Here is a 17,896-nt window from a genome sequence, read left to right as displayed (position 1 = left end):
ATTCTCCCCTTTGTTTGGAACCTTATTCTTCTATCAATGCAGCCTAGGATTGCATTAGCTTTTTTGGTAGTCATGATATGTTATTGTTGACTCGCAATGAGATTACAAGCAGCTGAAACTCTCAGCTCTTTTTCATGTGAATGGCTGATAATTCACAGCTCTCTAATGACAGTAGAGCTGATTTTTTACATGAACTTATATTTCACACTATTAAATTTGATCTCATAAATTTTGCTCAAGAATCTTTTACACTGCTCCCCAAGTTGTTTTCCCAAAACAGCTCATTACATTATCCCTACCCAGAGAACTGTTGATTGATCTCCACCACCTACAGCATCAAGTCCGAAACACTTGGCTCACTAAACCTTGCATAATCTTGAACCTCCAGGGCTGGCCTCGTTTCCCCCGTCCTTCTCTGCTCCCTGCTGTCCCCCTTACTGTACTCTACAACCATTCTAAGGATTGATTTTCTTTATACGTGCACACTTTTCCATGGAATTCCTTCTCTATCTTTTGCTTATTATTCATCCTTTAAGAGACAACAATTTAGAAGTCTCAGCCATACTGTGAACCCCTTGAAGGCGGGATTACACTACAGTGAAGTTCAGGTAACAGGAAAGGGACAGAGCTTGCAAGTCCTTTTTGGGGGTGGGGTTCTAAGTTCTTGTTCTGTGTTTTCTTTTTGTTTGTTTGCTTTGTCAAAAAAAAAACAAACACATTGAAACCTTTCTTTTCAAAGCTAGTTTCTCATCTCAACTCTAGAAATGCAAGTAATTTGGATTTGGCTTACTGTACTTGAAATAGCAGTTCTTAGTTAGGGAGAGGGAGTAACAAGCTTGGTGGTTTATCCAAGTGAACCAAGTAGTGGCACAAGTGTGTCCAGAGATGGTATCACAGGCAGCTGTTCTCCAGAATCACAGAGCAGCCACCCTGGCACCCAGTGCAGCATTGCGAAAAGAAGTCCAGCTAGAAGGAGGAGCATGAGGACATCTATCCAATCATTTCTAATAATATGGAAAAACACATTAAAATCCCCAATTTAACCTTTACATGCACTTTCCTCTGTTGTCCAATAGGCAGTGGAAGATTTGTACCTTTCCACGTGAACTGGGACCCTTTGTGCCAGGCCTTCGCAGGTTAGGAATAGAGCCTGTGGTTTGCGTTTGTGAAGGGATAGAATCTGTGACCTTGTGCTTGTTGAGAAATTACAATGATCAACTGTCAGCCTTAGCATCTGTCATCCTAACTGCTTAACCGTGAGACACTTAGCAAGTCGTCTATCAGACTGTTTGGTGTATCTGTGTACCAGATACTGTGTCAAAAAACACATTAAACTACAAAAAGCAATAGTTATTATCAGTAGTATTAACAAATAATGCCTTAGAGTTCATTTATTTCATAAATATCTATTTACTATGTGAGGCAGCATGTTGAACGTCGAGACAGTGTTTCTCGAGGTGCAGCGTGGACTACCTTAAAGAGTGCGCAAAGCAACGTGGGACATGCCGTGAGAGGGGAACGTGTGCGGGAGTGCACACGAGTGATGCGCAGCTATGTGGACCGAAGCCAGAGTTCTGGGAAGAGGAGAAGTTAAGCAAACTCCTTAAGAATAAGTAGGAATGATCTATTTACCCATCAATCCATCCATCCAAAAAATATTTGAGGGACAACCTAGCTAAGTGAATGAGAGGCAGGACTGAGGGAGTGGAGCATAAAAGAAAAGCATCAGGAAAAGGAATCATGTGTGCAGGGGTCAGGGTACAGGAAAAAGCATAGCACCATGGAGATGGATACAGTGGAGGTGAGAGGCAGTGATGAGAGATACGGCCAAAGGGCGTTCCGAAAGGACCCAGCATTCCACGTTAAAGAATAAGGACAATGTTAGGAGTAAACCAGAGAGTCCCTGAACAGTTTTAAGCGGGCAAGTGATAGTTTGGATTTTAAAAAGATCCTTCAGAGTGGATATAGAAAATAGATTGGGAAGCAAGCAAAACAGACCAGAGAGAATATTCAGGTGAATAGTGCAATGATATATATAGATGAAAAATAATGGTGGTTTGCACCAGAATAGTAGCTGTAGAGATGGAGAGAAGCATACCTACTGAAGGGAGACTCCAGTCACAGAATAGTATAGGACTTGGTGAGTGACTGAAGTTGGCTGAGGAGAGAAAGGAACTGAGAATAGATCTCTGCTTTTCGCCTTGATGGGCCTTTCTGGGTTAGACAGAGATGCCATTCATATAGGTTTTTATTTCTCAATGGATTAAGAGGCAAGCACTTTACCAGAGAGCAAACAATGGGTGTGAAGAGAAGTCTTAGGAAGAAGAGAGACACTTCGAAAGACTCACTGAAGGAATGAAAGAGAGCCAAAGAGAAAAGGATTTCCAGGGAAGTTTGAGGGCCAAACTGAGATGAAAAACATAAATCTGAAAAGTATTTCTCAGTACAAGTGTGTTATTATTTTTCCCATTAGAGTTCAGCTGTCTAGCTGAAGGAGCAAGAAGGTGAACAGTGGGATTGATGGAAAATTGGGATGTGATGGGAAGAGAAGGGGCAACGGAGTTAAGAGGACTGATAGAAGATTCCAGAAAGAAAATCACGGGGACAGGCTAGGTATCATCTTCATTTTTGGAGACAAATAAGTATTTTGGGGCCACTCTGGCCCCAAAGAAGAGATCAAAGAAGTGATCTGATGTGATATAAGTAGATGCTTGGAGGAAATAAACAAAAATTAGAAAAAAAATGGCTAGAAGAAACAAATGAAACCTGAGAGAGCACTTGGGAAGGAAGGCGGTTGAGAGGTAGGGAGCAGGAGTCAACAATCATCTTGTTTTTGTTTTTGCAAACTACCCCTCACTGAACTCCTCCCACAGAAAGAACCCCCCAGTGGATTTACATTCTTCTGAACTTTGACAATTATCAGAGAGGGAGCTGTTGTTAAAAAAGGATGAGTGTTGCAACCCTCTGGGTGTACTGAGATTGGAAACAGCAAGGATGAGGGTTCCTGAAGAGTGAGATGTCTGGTTCTGCTAATAGATCATTGGTTTGACGTGTTGTCTATTGACCTTTACTTTTTATTTGGAAGTGGGGAAGGGGTCTGGGGTTATATATTGAGACACAGAATACAAGAGAAATGTAGGCATCGAGTTCAGAAGGAATTGATAGAAAACCTCAAAGATCTCAGAAGGATTAGATTGGCTGAAATAAAAAGAAACAATAATTCTCAGTGGAGATTAAACAGTACAAGAAAGAGATTATGTTTTCTCTCTTCAATTTACAATGAATCCCTTTCTAGTAACAGCTGAAAGATACAGTGTTAGCTCAAATAAACATGATGCCATGCAGAAAACATTTGAATATTTTTTATATATTTTTGTTTGTTTCAGGACTGTAATTATTAAGGGTCAAGTAACATCAGCAAACAGAGCCAACAGCTGGAAAGACTTCTGCACCTCTATCAGCTGCAGGAAGATTAAGAAGAGAAATACAAATACAACATAGAGAGAGGGTTGTGTCTTGTTTTGTTTTTTGTTCATTAACAAGACAAGCTATCCAGGAAAAGCATGTGTTTTGTAGAGATAAAGTGAAGTGTGTGCACAGTGCCCAGCGCAGTACCTGCACGTTCTACTGTGATCTCTAAATGTTGGTTTTCTCTTCTCCTTCTCAACAGAACCATTAAATATTAATAAAATAAACATAATTAAAACTTTAATAAGAAATTTCTTAAACTAGTAAAAATATAAACACTTCAATGGGATTATTATATCGCTCTTATGCCTTATGTACATGCTCTCCATCACGTTCTGCAAATCAAATTTTACAACATACTAGGCAGAAAAAATGTGTACCATGCTATATTTTAATTTCATTCTCAATACTGTGATGACCCAGGGTCATTCCAAAAACAAGTTGCTCCTATAACTGTAATTCTGGGTTTAAAAGATTGAAAAGTTAGATGAGTCATGTTAAAATGACTATGAGGCCCTTAAAACCCATAAACTCAACATTTGTCTTTCAGTACGGTATTTTCAAAGATATCTTTCTCCCTCTGTCCTGTTTCCTCTCTCTTTCGCATCATTATTTCTTATCCAATCAGTGCTTTCCCTTCCCCTATTTGTTTTGGTTCATCTTTTGCAAACCTCAAGTTGCAGCTCTTATGCTTTCTCTCTCACTTGTCATCTTAGAATTCATACCCATTGTTCTGACTCTGGTAAGTCAATGTTATTAGATTTTTGTTGTTGCTTAATTAAACAACTGTTGGACCTATAGTTGGTGAGACTGGATTGTGTATAAGATTTGGCAATTTTGTCCCTGGCCTGGTTGGCTCAGCAGTAGTGCGTTGGCCTGGCGTGTGGAAGTCCCAGGTTCGACTCCTGGCCAGGGCACACAGGAGAGGTGCAAATGTGCTTCTTCGCCCTTCCCTTCTCCTTTCTCTCTATCTCTTCCCTTCCTACAGCCAAGGCTCCACTGGAGCAAAGTTGGCCTGGGCGCTGAGGACAGCTCCATGGCCTCCATCTCAGGTGCTAGAATGGCTCCTTTTGCAATGGAGCAACGGCCCAGATGGGCAGAACATTGCCCCCTAATGGTCATGCTGGGCGGATCCCAGTTGGGCGCATGTGGGAGTCTGTCTTTCTGTCTCCCCACTTCTCACTTCAGAAAAATAAAAGAAAATAAAAAAATAAAAGATTTGGCAATTTCAAAAGTATGTGATCCTGCCCTGAGCTCAGTGCTGGACCTTCCTCTTTTGTGTCCACACCCACTCCCTTGATTACTTCATCCAGTTTCACAGCTTTAAATATCATCTCCAAACTGATGACTCCCTAATTTATATATTTAGTCCAGACCTCTTTCTGAACTCTAAACTCACAGATCCAACTACCTACTGAGTGTTTCCACTTGGATATCTCATAGGCAATTCATACTTAATGCGTCCAAAAATGAGCTTTTGGCATCCCTCTCTGAATCCAATCCCCCTATAGTCTTTCCATCTCAGAAAATGGCTATTCTATTCTTCCAGGTGTTCAGCCTAAAAACATCCTTACTACTCTCTTTTTTTCACCCTCTATATCCAACCTTTCAGCAAATGCTATTGGCTCTCTCCATAAAACAGGTCTAGAACTCAACCACTTTCCCCATTTCCACTGCTACCCTCGTCCATTCACCATTAAATCTAGCCTCAAGTATGTCAATAGCATTCTAGCTAGTCTCCCTCCTTCCCACTTTCATCTTTTCTTTTTTTTTTTTTTGTATTTTTCTGAAGCTGGAAACGGGGAGAGACAGTCAGACAGACTCCCGCATGCGCCCGACCGGGATCCACCTGGCACACCCACCAGGGGCGACGCTCTGCCCCTCCGGGCGTCGCTCTGCCTCGACCAGAGCCACTCTAGCGCCTGGGGCAGAGGCCAAGGAGCCATCCCCAGCGCCCGGGCCATCTTTGCTCCAATGGAGCCTTGGCTGCGGGAGGGGAAGAGAGAGACAGAGAGGAAGGAGGGGGTGGGGGGGTGGAGAAGCAAATGGGCACTTCTCCTATGTGCCCTGGCCGGGAATCGAACCCGGGTCCCCCGCACGCCAGGCTGACGCTCTGCCGCTGAGCCAACCGGCCAGGGCTCATCTTTTCTTAATGCACAAGCCAGAGTGATCTTATTCAAAATAAATTGATCATATCACCTTTCTGCTTAAAACCTCAAATGGCTTCTAGAATCATTTAGAGTAAAAGCAATAACCTTATAATAATAACTAGTAGTAACTTATGGTCCAAACTGGGACCTATTTAAAAATGAAAGGTGATGCTAAAAATAATTAATAGGCTTTAACTGACAGTAGGTGTAAATGTGGGCCATCCTGGGCACTTGCTTACAAGGCCCCATCTTTCTCCCACACTTCCTCATTACCTCTGACCCCTGACCACAGCTGCTAAGCTGTAGTCAACCATTCTGCCTTTGCACCAGCCTTCTCACTGTCCTGAGGGCACCAGGCACACTTTCATCGGCCTTTGCTCTTCCCCTGCATCTGCTCACTGTCCACTTCTCTCTCCTTCTGGTCCTTATTCGAAAGTCTCAGTGAGGCTTTCCCTGAGAGCTCTGTCTAAACATTAATAAAAAAATGAATAATAACAATAAAAAAACAAATAAACCAACAAACAAAAAACTCTCCACTTTCTAGCCCCCTTCCCTGCTTCTTTTTTTTTTATTAATTATTCATACTTATCACTAGCTACCATTCTATATTTTACCTTGTTTAGCACCTTACATTTAGAAAGTAAGCGCTAGGGCAGAAATATTTGATTTTTGCTCTGTATCCCCAACCCCTAAAATAGTGGTTGGTACACGGGAACACTTTATAAATATCTGTAGAAAGAATGAATAAATCATGACTCCTGTGAAAGGACCAATACTTAGTAGATGTGTAACATCCAATACAATTAATTATTTCATAGTTATTTTCACATAATTCAACAAATTTATCTTGGACATTTATGCCTTTTAGGGATGTGTGCTGGGTGCTGAGATTGTGTAGGTGCACAAAGCACATACAACGATGGAAGGGACCGAGTTCCTCAAGAAGAAAATACGACAGGAGTGGAAGGGACAGGTGACATGACATTATATAGTAGTCACGTGTGAGCAACACAATATGCATGGCAGTGCAGGGGAGGGAGAGTCTATTCATCAACTTTCCAGAAATTTCTGATTACTGACAGAAGCAGTAACCTCCACATTCCCTGGCATGATTTATTTTCCTCATCTTCCAGAGTGCCCGACTTCTTTTATTTATTTTATTTTATTTTGGGGGTGAGAAAGAAGAAGGAGAGGAAAGAGATGAGAAGCATCAACTTGTAGTTGCTTTACTTTAGTTGTTTTTATTGATTGCTTCTCATCAGTGCCTTGACTGGGGGGCGCAAGCCAAGCCAGTGACCCCTTGCTCAAGCAAGCGACCTTAGGCTCAGGCCAGTGACCTTTGGATCATGTCAATGATTCCACACTCAAGCTAGTAAGGCTGCGTTCAAGCTGACTAGCCAGCACTCGAGCCAGCAACCCTGGGTTTTGAACCGGGATTCTCAACATCCTGAGTCAATGCTCTATCCACTGTGCCACCACTGGTCAGCTGGATTCTCTAACTTCTAATACCCCATCTGACTTGTAAGGTTCTCCTTTATTTGGTAGAAAGCTGCCTTGCATGACCAGATATGCCTGACCTCCAGGTGCCTGCTCCTCATCTGTTCTTCGTTGTCCAGCCTTAAGTTTTCACTGTAAACCATTCATTACTAACTCAACATTTACAATCTGATGTCTCAGTTTTCAGAATATTTTAACCAAATATTGAAATTAAATCATCAATTCAAACAAATCACAAAGCAAACAGAAGCTAAGCAAATTTTTAAAAATAGCTATAAGGAAGGTATTATTTTGGAGGAAAAATTCTCCTTTGAAACCAATAAATCAAAGTTTATTGATTTTTTTTTCCCCAGAGACAGAGAGAGTCAGAGAGAGGGATAGACAGGGACAGACAGACAGGAACGGAGAGATGAGAAGCATCAATCATTAGTTTTTTGTTGCGCATTGCAACACCTTAGTTGTTCATTGATTGCTTTCTCATATGTGCCTGGACTGCGGGCCTTCAGCAGACCGAGTAACCCCTTGCTCGAGCCAGCAACCTTGGGTCCAAGCTGGTGAGCTTTTGCTCAAACCAGATGAGCCTGTGCTCAAGCTGGCGACCTCGGGGTTTCGAACCTGGGTCTTCCGCATCCCAGTCTGACGCTCTATCCACTGCGCCACCACCTGGTCAAAGTTTATTGATTTTATCTCTGGGTTTAAAATAATTTTTATGTCACTTCTTTAAATAATTTAAATTGATAACCACCTTGTGGGTTTTCTTTAAACTAAAGGCACTTTTTTTCTTTTTTGAAACTTTCTATTATAAATCTCTAGCTCCCAGGGTTTGGATAATTGAAGCACTCTAAACAAATGTATACAATATCTTATTTTCAAGGAAATTCAACAAAATTGTAGCAGAGGATATGCTTCAAAGCAAAATGCTAATACATTGGGTGACTAAGTTAGAAAAGTTGCTTAAAGCAGTTATTAGCTAGGTAAAAAACACTCCCCTCCTCCTTAAAACAAACCATTCAAATAAAATATGCTAAGTGATTTTAAAGAACTATGATACTCATTCATATTTAGCTCATTTTAAATGATCTTGGGTAACATTAAGTGCAAACAATCTTTACTTGTTATAATTTCCCTATCAATGTAAAAAAAACCCTATTTTTTTTAAAGTTCACGCAACCATTTACAAATTATCAGTTAAACAGTAAGTTGTAGATAATACCTAATAATTACTAAAGCAATTTAGTTTTAGTTTAGGGTTTGGCTTTTTTATGACATTTTAGAGTTATAATAAACTTTAATCATATAAACAATTTCCAGGCAAGCTAATAATCCAAGCTCTGGTACAAGTTAGCTATGATTTACAGTATTCGATTCTGACCAAGTTACTTAAACACATTAAGTCTCAGTATCATCATCTGTAAAATGGGTCTAATACTGGTACCCAATTAGCAGGGTTCTTGTGAGAATAGGGATGCAACTTTACGGGGTGCCTGGCATATGGGAAGGCTTCAGTAGCTATTTGGTGCCACCAGGACTCACAACCAGTGCTGCTGCAGGAGAGATTTCAATGACTGAAGAAATGGGTAGCTAACCAAAGAATAGTACTTAGAAAATAGTCCTACTCATATATAGCTCTGCTTTATCTTTTAAGTTTAAAAATCCTAAATATCGCTTAGCACATTATAAATACCTGTAAAAACCTCATTAAGTAATTTATCACTTACTGCATACTTGTGCCATACTGACTTTATAACAGATATCGAACATAATCCTTCCAATAGCCTAAGCCCTGGTCGGCAAACTGCGCCTCGCGAGCCACATGCGGCTCTTTCACAAAATACCACGTGCGGGCGCTACCTCGATAAGGAATGTACCTACCTATATAGTTTAAGTTTAAAAAATTTGGCTTTCAAAAGAAATTTCAATCGTTGTACTGTTGATATTTGGCTCTGTTGACTAATGAGTTTGCCGACCACTGGAAAAGGACAAATAAATACTTGAATCTTGAAAGGCATATTATCTGCACAATATATTGGTAAAATTAAACATGTATTGTCTCGTATTATTTGATAAATCAGTCCATAAATTAACACATTTAATCTCTTACCCCGTAGATTGTAAGGAGTTGAAAGAAAAGGTGTGTATATAGGTTTTGTATCTTTCACACTATCTGGCATGGCACAAAGGAAGTTTAACCCAGTGCAAATAGTACTGAGCTTGACGTCAGGAAATACAGATTTCAGCTGAGTAATTGCAGACAAGTCACTTAACTTTCTTTAGGCTTCAGATTACTCATCGGTCATGTGCTCTTCCAGCGATGACATTTACATTCCTTTTCAAAAGCTCTCATTCTAAGAAACACTAGCCAGAGGGATTTTTACCAATGTTTGTCATTTTAACACACAACTTCATTTTCCCATATCTACAGATGGAAAAAAAAAAAGTGGAACCCTTAATTACAGATTTTGTTCACTCCTGAAAACTTGCCAGGAACTCAGAGATCTTGTCATGGTCTATTCCATCAAGTGCAAATCTTTCAATCTGTTTTAAAGACAGCAAGCCCTTCCCTGCCAGCATTTCCCATCCCCTACTGCATTTTATTCACTTCTTAGTTCTTATTTTCTATCACACTCTGACATACCGTATATTTTACTTAATTATTTGTTAATTTTTATCTTTTTGGTTTCACTGTTATCTCCCCAGCATCTGGAATGGGATCAGATACATAGTAACTCAAAAATTATTTGATGAATAAATGGATGAATAAAACATTAAGATCTTTCATTAATTTTCTTCCTCCAGTCACAACTTGTTCCTTATTATTACCAACTCAGCTTCTCCACGTAAACCAGGGTTTCTGAATCTTACCCCCTCACCCAAGCACTTCACTCCTCCATCTCTGTCATTTAAGAATATTCTCCTCCCCTGTCTCTGCTTGTCATATCACTCCTTCATTCCTTCCTTCATTCATTCATTCATTCAGTCAGTCAGTTACAGATTTATTAATTGCTTACTGTGATCCAAGCAATGTGCTAAATGCTGGGAATATAAACTAGTAGGATAATCCCTCGAGAAGTCCAAGAAGTCTTTTATAGTAGGGAGGAAGATATAGGTAAATGATATTATTTGTAAATGATATTACAAATAAGCAATAAATGAAATCTGAGACTACTTATTTGGCACTAGATTAATTGGCTTATTTTTCGGATCCCTCAATTTCCAAAGATAGATATTGATGAAACAGAAGCGTATTGAGACATTAGTTCATAACTCAGAATTAATTGACATTCCAGAGCAACATAAGAGAGGTAGCTAATAATCTTTCTGGGAAGGTTTGCTCTGGTCCTTATCTTTGAAGAAGACTTTCTTCTACTCTAACTCAGGAGGGAAAGATTCATCTCAAAATCTGCTCTCTAAAGGGAAGCAATTCCATGACAGTTTAATGTACACCTGAAAATACTGCTCTGTAGGGAACGAGGTGGCACTTGATGTTTTTCTTGCCATTGAACTACGTCTGTTGAAATAACAACTACAATGAAAAAAAAATTTAACTGGATAGAAAAGATGACTGTACATTGAAATAACTGACAAATTTTAGTCTCTATCTGCTTGAAATTTGATAGGCATTGATGGCAGTAAGTAGTTTGGCTTTTAAAAAAAGTCAAGATTTTTGCCTCCACTATAGGTTAACTAAAAATTACTCTAGTCATCCCTAAGTGAGTGCTGGGCCATTGTAATACATTTCATGTTTGCTAAGCAAGCATGCCTGCCATCTGGTTACTGAAACTGTATTTTTGCTTCTTCATAGATACACATGACCCCGTAGCACTGAGATGTAGGGAGCTGATATCAGCCTGTGGATCAATTCTAAAGCAATTTGAGAGTTCAAACCATTGATTTGTTTGCAACACAAAGTGTCCTCCACATAAGAAAACAATGACTCTAACTTATCCCGGTATCTTTAAAAATACCCATCATGACAGGGTGCACACAGATGTCCAATATTAAGCCAACTTTAAAGACCATGAAGAAAAATGGAAAACAGCCTGTGCTGTTTGTGCCACATCTTTTGGTTGCCACTGGCATTCTTTCTGGTCTGTAAAATACACACAGAAGAAATAGCTGGATCACACAGCAAAGTCCATATGTATCTATGGTAGTGGGGGAAAGAGGTTCCCAACCTTTTCATCAGGCTCTTGACAAACACCCCCCACCCCGACAACCAAAGGCAGAATTAGTAGCACTGAGCACAGTGCCTGACACATAGTAGGGGCTCAATAAATGTTTATTAAATACTATCGTCTGTGAATAGTAATATAAAAGACTTCTAAAAGAGTGACTATCTTAGTCTCTGTAGCCATTGTACTATATGCATTAGATGCATGCCTAACAATTTGTCTAAGCTTTCTTAACCTTGGCATTATTGACATTTGGGGCTAATACTTTTTTGTTGGGAATGGGAGGGGTGCTGTCTTGTGCACTGTAGCAGGTTTAGCAGAATCCCTGACTTCCACCCACTCGATCCCAGTCGTGTTCCTCCTCCTAGCGAAATATCTCCAGACATTGCCAAATGTCCCCTGGGAAGAGGGATGGTGGCAAAATCACCCCTAGTTGAGAAACAGTTATTTTTTCTGTGTGTTCATGACATGAACCAGAGTTAGAAAGAATACTCTCTCTTCTCTGATTGTTTTTAATTGATATTTCTTGATCTACACGATGAAGGTATTGTATTTCTTAATCTGTTTTCACTCAATTTTTTTCTGAATGTTTTTATATATCTGGAGATACATTAGGTACATCCATATAAGTTTAAAAGACCTGCTTTCCCCTTAGGAAAAATAAAATATGAAATAAAGAGAAATCATTCTATATAGAAATTGGACTAGTAGCTAAGGAAGCTGTTTTTGAAGAATGAAATTAAGATGGTCTTGGGGCCTGACCTGTGGTGGCACAGTGGATAAAGAGTTGACCTGGAAACACTGAGGTCACCAGTTAGAAACCCTGGGCTTGCCTGGTCAAGGCTCATATGGGAGTTGATGCTTCCAGCTCCTCTCTCTCTCTCTCTCTCTCTCTCTTACTTTCTTTCTCTCCTTAAAATTAATAAAGTCTTTAAAAAAAGAAAGATGGTCTTGGGCCCAAGATAGACCCAAGACCCTTAAAGCTGGTTGATGTGTCTCTAAGTACAAAAATAACTTTTGTATCTTAACAAAACTACCTTCATTTGTTTGCTATGAACTTTCATAGTCTTAACAATAAAACTCCACTGTTATACAACGGATCCTTCTGACAGACAGATTTTTTTCTCCCTTGGCTTTATTTTTATTTACTTCCTATTTATGTTAACAGTTTCAGGAAGATACCAACACAGGCTGCAGGAACAGGCTGTCTCAGTAATTCTTGCCCCATCAGAAGCACAGTAAGTAGTTCCACTAACTGATGAAATCATTAGCCTTTCAAATCTGTTAGGTAGAGAGATGATATTGAAAAAATAAAATAAAAAATTAAAGTCTTAGAATTCTGACTTAAACTCAGCCAGTGGGCAACCTGCTTGAAAATGACTACACATCCATGTCTAAGGATGAGAAATAATTTATGACAAATAAAGCTCATGAAAAATTCTAATTTCATTCATTCATGTTGCTACAGGTATACTTTCATGCTTTTAAAAAAAATGTGGGCTGGTAACATTTTTCTACCTTCCTTACAGTGTGGAGTTCAACGTGTGCCCTTACCTCTCCTCCAGTGCATGGAAAAGGGCTGGAGTATCTAGAAGTGCAAATAGCTCCCTTCTTGACAACATCATCTTCCAGGGCAAAAGTAGCCGAGCAGTTAGTTGCAAAGTACTTGTAAGGCTTCCATGTCTTCCCAAAGTCCTGGGACCGTTCCAGCACCATAGCTGCCGGCCTGGGGGACCTGAACACCATAATTAGGTGAGTGAAGTAGAATTCAGCTTCCAGGTCTAACTGGATCTTCTCTCTGTGCACATCCTGAGCGGACTGCCACCACGTGCGAGGAAACCTGAAGGACGAGTCTGCCATGGCAGCTGGCAGGTGAGCCAGGTGAGGCTGAGCAGCATTGCATTTGTCACATTTGGGCTGCCGACAAGTCAGATCAGTGTTTTCACTATAGAAGCAGTACAGTTCGGTGGTGTTCTGACCGCAGGTGGTGTCTGCCCAGAGCTTTCTCCCTAAAGCCAAATTTCCCATCTGAGGGTTGCAGGCTTTATCACAGCGGGAACCCGTTCCAGCTACTCCACTCAGTCCTAGGGAAGGGAAAGCATATGTTATTCAAGACAAACCCATCTGGAGAGCGCTTCTGCCCACCTAATCCATCTTCAACAGTCAAGTTCTCCCTAAAGAGCTTGAGACTTTTAGTGAAGAGGAAATTCTACCAAATTTGAGTATTGACACTGCATTTGCATATGCAAGTGTGTATGTGATGTGTGTGTGTGTGTGCATTTCAAGCTCAGAAGTCAGATTCACACAAAAGAAAAGAAAATCACTTTAGGTAAAGAGGAAGGAAAATGGAAACACTAGGGTCAACATAACGGGCCTAACCCTTTTTAAGTCCCTTGCTTTCTAAGTGTTTCCTGTATTTGAAATATACTGATTTGTTTTTGATGTCATGACTTAAATAATACCCAAAATAATAATGTGTTTAAAATCATCCAACTCAGTCTTTTAAATATCATTTGAGTCCTCAGCATTATCTAATGACAATGCATTAAGGAGGAAATGTAGAATTTATTACATTTTAAGCCAAAAATATGAAGGGACAAATCCCCTAGGAAAAGCAGTATGAGATAATCAATTGATGATGGGATCTCATTTGGGAGGCAAAACGGACTGCTGATACTCACATGTACAATATCTATTTTTTAAATTAAGTAAATACAACTAAGAAAAAAACCCTCTATACTGCCATATAGTAGAAAAGCTTTTTTGACATGCTTTTTGCCTCTTGAGTGTTTCTACCTGTGACAGGTTATATAGTAGTTACCTATTTGCTTAACAGAATATGTTTGTAGACTGGCTGCCATCAACAGCACCTTTAAACAGTATCTGTGAACTAGCATGCCTTCTTAAAGAAACACGCACTTCCAGCCAAACAAAGGTCCAACAGACTTTAATGTTTCAAAATTACTTGAAATGAAAAACATTATCCACTTATTAACATTCTGACTACATATTATAATCATTTAACTTGAGTTTCTTGTTTAATTATGAGTACCGTAAGCAAAATCATCTATTTTAAACGTTAAAACAGTAAAGAAAGAAAAGGAAGTCAGACCCCAAATTTGGGCTAATTGAACATTTGTGCTTCTTAAGAAAGAGCACCTCTGAACTGTTATCACAGTACTGTTGGAAAAGCCAAATGACAGCTTAGATTAAAACAGAGACCTTTCACACACTAAGATCACCAGCCCCACATGGCCTTTGCAGTCAAAAGAAAGCCATTCCTTAGGCATATTATTTAAATGTCACATTCAAGTGCATTATGCGTGGACTCTATTTGCTGCTGTTCTGGTTAGCTGGGGCAACAGTTGCCTGTGGCCAGGATCACCCAAACACACAATGTGCTATGACTCACCTGTAAAACATTTCAGGGAAAATCATATACTGCCCGTACAAGTACTTTTGACTTGAAACACTTGGCTTGGGATATTTATTTACAACCTCTTGATTGCTTGCATGTTTTTGCCATAACACGGTTTGGAAAGGGAAAGGTTTATTAAAGTTCACTTTGTGGTTAGGGGAGCATATGTAAGTCCACGCAGTGGGGTGTAAGTAGGAAGAAAAAAAGTAAAATTTTAGACCTTTAAGGCTCCTTGGGGAAAGTATGGGAAATTTTTCAATGCCCCTGAACTAATAAGAAGTTCAGAAAAGACTAGAGCCAGAATAAGAATGGGTGAACAAAATACTTAAAGATCCCTAAATAAGTGGTCAGCCAAGTACAGCAAGGATGCTCCACGAGTCTGGCTCGGTCGGGATGCACATTCTAGAGCCTGGCTTTTACTGCGTGCCAGCCTCTCTGGGACAGAATGGAAGAAGCAGAAGGGAAGGGGAAAGTGATGCTGTCTACCCACCAGTCAGTCCCTGCAGCCCACACCCCCTTTCTGAAGCAAGATAGATATGTTTGAGAGAAGGATGGCCGAAGAGTCCCTCACTTTCTTCCCCCCTACACGCTGCGCTGCACTGATGCCTCACTGGAAACCAGGTGACCCTCCAGAGGGAGGGAGAGAGGCAAAAGGAGCTTCCCGAGTTTAGAAAGGGCGAGCTAGGAGCGGGTGGCCAAGGGCAGCCCAAGCCAGCCGGGATGCGAGTGGGAGGGAGAGCGCATCTGACGACGCCTCTGCTGGTCTTCCAGTTACCGAGGCAGGGAGCAGACCCGCCTCCGACCTCCCGCGGAGCCTCGGCCAGGGTACCAGCTCCCCAGGGGCGGCCAGCTAGCTCCTTGCAACCCAGGGTGATCACCACCTACAGTCCCAGCCCCCAGTTTCACTCTGTTACAGCCACTGCCCCGGTAAGAGGGCACTCACCCCGCCCCAGGTGTCCCTACCTGGCTCCCTAATTACCCAGCATGAGGTCGGGAACGACGGCCATCGCTCGCCACCGAAGAGCGGCCCCGGCCCACGCGCGCCCCGGGTCGCTGGGCCACCCCTCCCCATCATTCCTCAGGCCATGAAGTGCCGGGGGATGGCGAGCTTGGTCCTTTGTTCCCTTACAAAGTGGAAAGGCAGTTTTTTACTAAACCAAACCGAGAAAGAAACCAAGGTCACGGTATCTCCGGTGGGGCGCACCCAGGATATCGGGTGATCCAAGGGCATGTGTATCGCAGTTGCAAAAAAAAAAATCAATAGTATTTTAAACTGCGGAGACCGGGCAAAGGAGGCGGAACATGGCCACTCATTTCATCCTCGGGAGCTGAGCTCTGCGTTCCTAAACCACGCTCCCCTGCACCCCCGAGTCCTAAGGTGGGGAACCAAAGGCACGAGGGAGGAAGGGTGGGGGTCCGGCAGCGTCGCCACCCACCTGCGGCCACCGCGGAGCAGCCCCAGAGCAGCAGCAGCCGCGCGCAGCTCCCCATGTCCGAGAGGAGCCGGGACGACCGGGCACGGGCGGGTGCGGGAGGGAGCCGAGCCCTCCTGGCTGTGGGATGAAGCGCCAACCGTCCTCGGGAGGAACCGGGACTCTATTTCTTCCTCCTCCTGGGGCACCAGGCTTAGTCAGTGGTCGCCGGCGGCCGGGAGCCGCGGGCCGGGGTCGCGCGGGGCTGTGCGGTGACCCTTGCGCACCGGCCTGGAGGGACCCGCGCACTTCGGGGGCGGCGGGAGCCCCGGGACCATAGCCGGCCGGGCCGCGCTGTCCGGCTGAGCGGTCCTGCGCACTCCTCCGCGGCTCGCCCGCGGCTCGGCGCTCGCAGCAGCTGCCGCTGAACTTTGCGAGACCTTTCACTTCCCGGCCGCCGCCGCCGCCACCGCCGCCTCCTCCGGGGCGTCCTCCTCCGCTTCTACCACCGCCTCCGGCTGCCGCGTCTCGGTCCCGTCCTTCTCCATGGGCAGTTCCATGGGATGCATTTTTATTGCACCGACACCGCGGCGCTCCGGTGCCAGCCCTCCTCCCCTCGCACCTCCACCCCTTCCTCCCGCCCGCCCCCCGCGCTCTCTTGACAGCCGGGGCGGTGCAGCCCGCGCGGCCGGGTCGCCGCCGCTGCCGGGGGGGAATCTCTGCGCCCGACCCGCCGTCCTCGCCGCCTCGCTGCCAGCGAGTCCCTCCGGCCTCAGCCCCCCACACGCGCCCGTCACCCCCGCGCCCAGCTCCGCTCGTGTCCCTCCCGCCGCTCGGCCCGCATCTCCCTGCGCTGCCCCTGCACCCCGACGGTGCCCGCCAGCACCCACAGGCCTCCGCTGGGAAACAATCTCCCACCTTCTCCCAGAACATTCCAGAGAGCAGTTGACTCTCCCGATCAGGTCAGGGCATGCCAAGGGGCTTAAAAAACCGCGAAACAGGCTAGCGCCTACTTCCCACATCTCCGGGCAAAACAAGCCCTCCTTCTTTCCCCGCACCCGCCGCCCTTTCTCTGGGAATCTCACGACCCGGGGAAGCAACACCCCCAGCCCAGCCCGGGGTCACAGCGTCCGAAAGCGCACGAGCAGCTAAGGGGCGTTCTCGGCTTCTCTGGCGCCTTTGTTGGGGGGAGGAGGGAAGCGTAGGGAACCTCACGTCGAAACAATCAATACTTGACGCGAGGTGTATCCATTTTGACGTAAAAGGTACTCCTTCATTCAAACTCTAGGTGCTTATTAAAGAAAAGGGTCACAGGGCTAGCTAGTGGGCAGTTTAAGAACATCGTTGTCTAGAGACAGAGGCATGACAAAGAGCACGTCCTGGGTCCTTCCAAGCACTTTGACTCTCTGGAGTGTGTTGTGCTGTGAAACAATGTTGTGGAAGATTATGGGAACAATTTAGTAGGAATCACAAGTAACTGATTGTGGACAAAATGGCTCATGGTTGCTGTCTATGTAAGGAGACAGACTTGAGTCTAGGACGATTGCAAGTTCTATGAAGACATTGTTCTGTTTACACTTCTAGCGAAATTGACAGTTAAGCGGAAAGCAATTTTATTACAGTGTCCGTTTTGTGCCTTGGAATATTTTCCATAAAATTCAACTACTTTACAGATACCATTCAGTTCTGTGTGTTACTGATGAAGACAATTCAGAGCTTTGGGGAATGTGTCGATATTATTTATAATGACTCAACTTGGGGATATATAAGAAGTTTATA

General features: G+C 43.1%; 1 protein-coding gene across 2 annotated transcripts in view; it reads right to left on the bottom strand.

Annotated features, from left to right (window-relative positions):
- The window catches only part of NTN4 (netrin 4), a 113,843-nt gene extending 97,116 nt beyond the window's left edge, over positions 1–16,727 (bottom strand). For both annotated transcript variants that reach the window (XM_066357331.1, XM_066357340.1), the window contains exons 1-2: positions 16,142–16,727; positions 12,842–13,371 (exon numbers count right to left, since the gene is read on the bottom strand). In XM_066357331.1, coding sequence (XP_066213428.1) covers positions 12,842–13,371; positions 16,142–16,196 — 585 coding nt within the window. In that variant the 5' untranslated portion in view covers positions 16,197–16,727. The remainder of the gene's footprint in view (positions 1–12,841; positions 13,372–16,141) is intronic.
- Positions 16,728–17,896: the final 1,169 nt, after the last annotated feature.

This window comes from Saccopteryx leptura, chromosome 1 (assembly GCF_036850995.1).
Source record: "Saccopteryx leptura isolate mSacLep1 chromosome 1, mSacLep1_pri_phased_curated, whole genome shotgun sequence".
In the NCBI taxonomy this organism is placed as follows: domain Eukaryota; kingdom Metazoa; phylum Chordata; class Mammalia; order Chiroptera; family Emballonuridae; genus Saccopteryx; species Saccopteryx leptura.
This window is presented reverse-complemented; position numbering and strand designations above follow the sequence as displayed.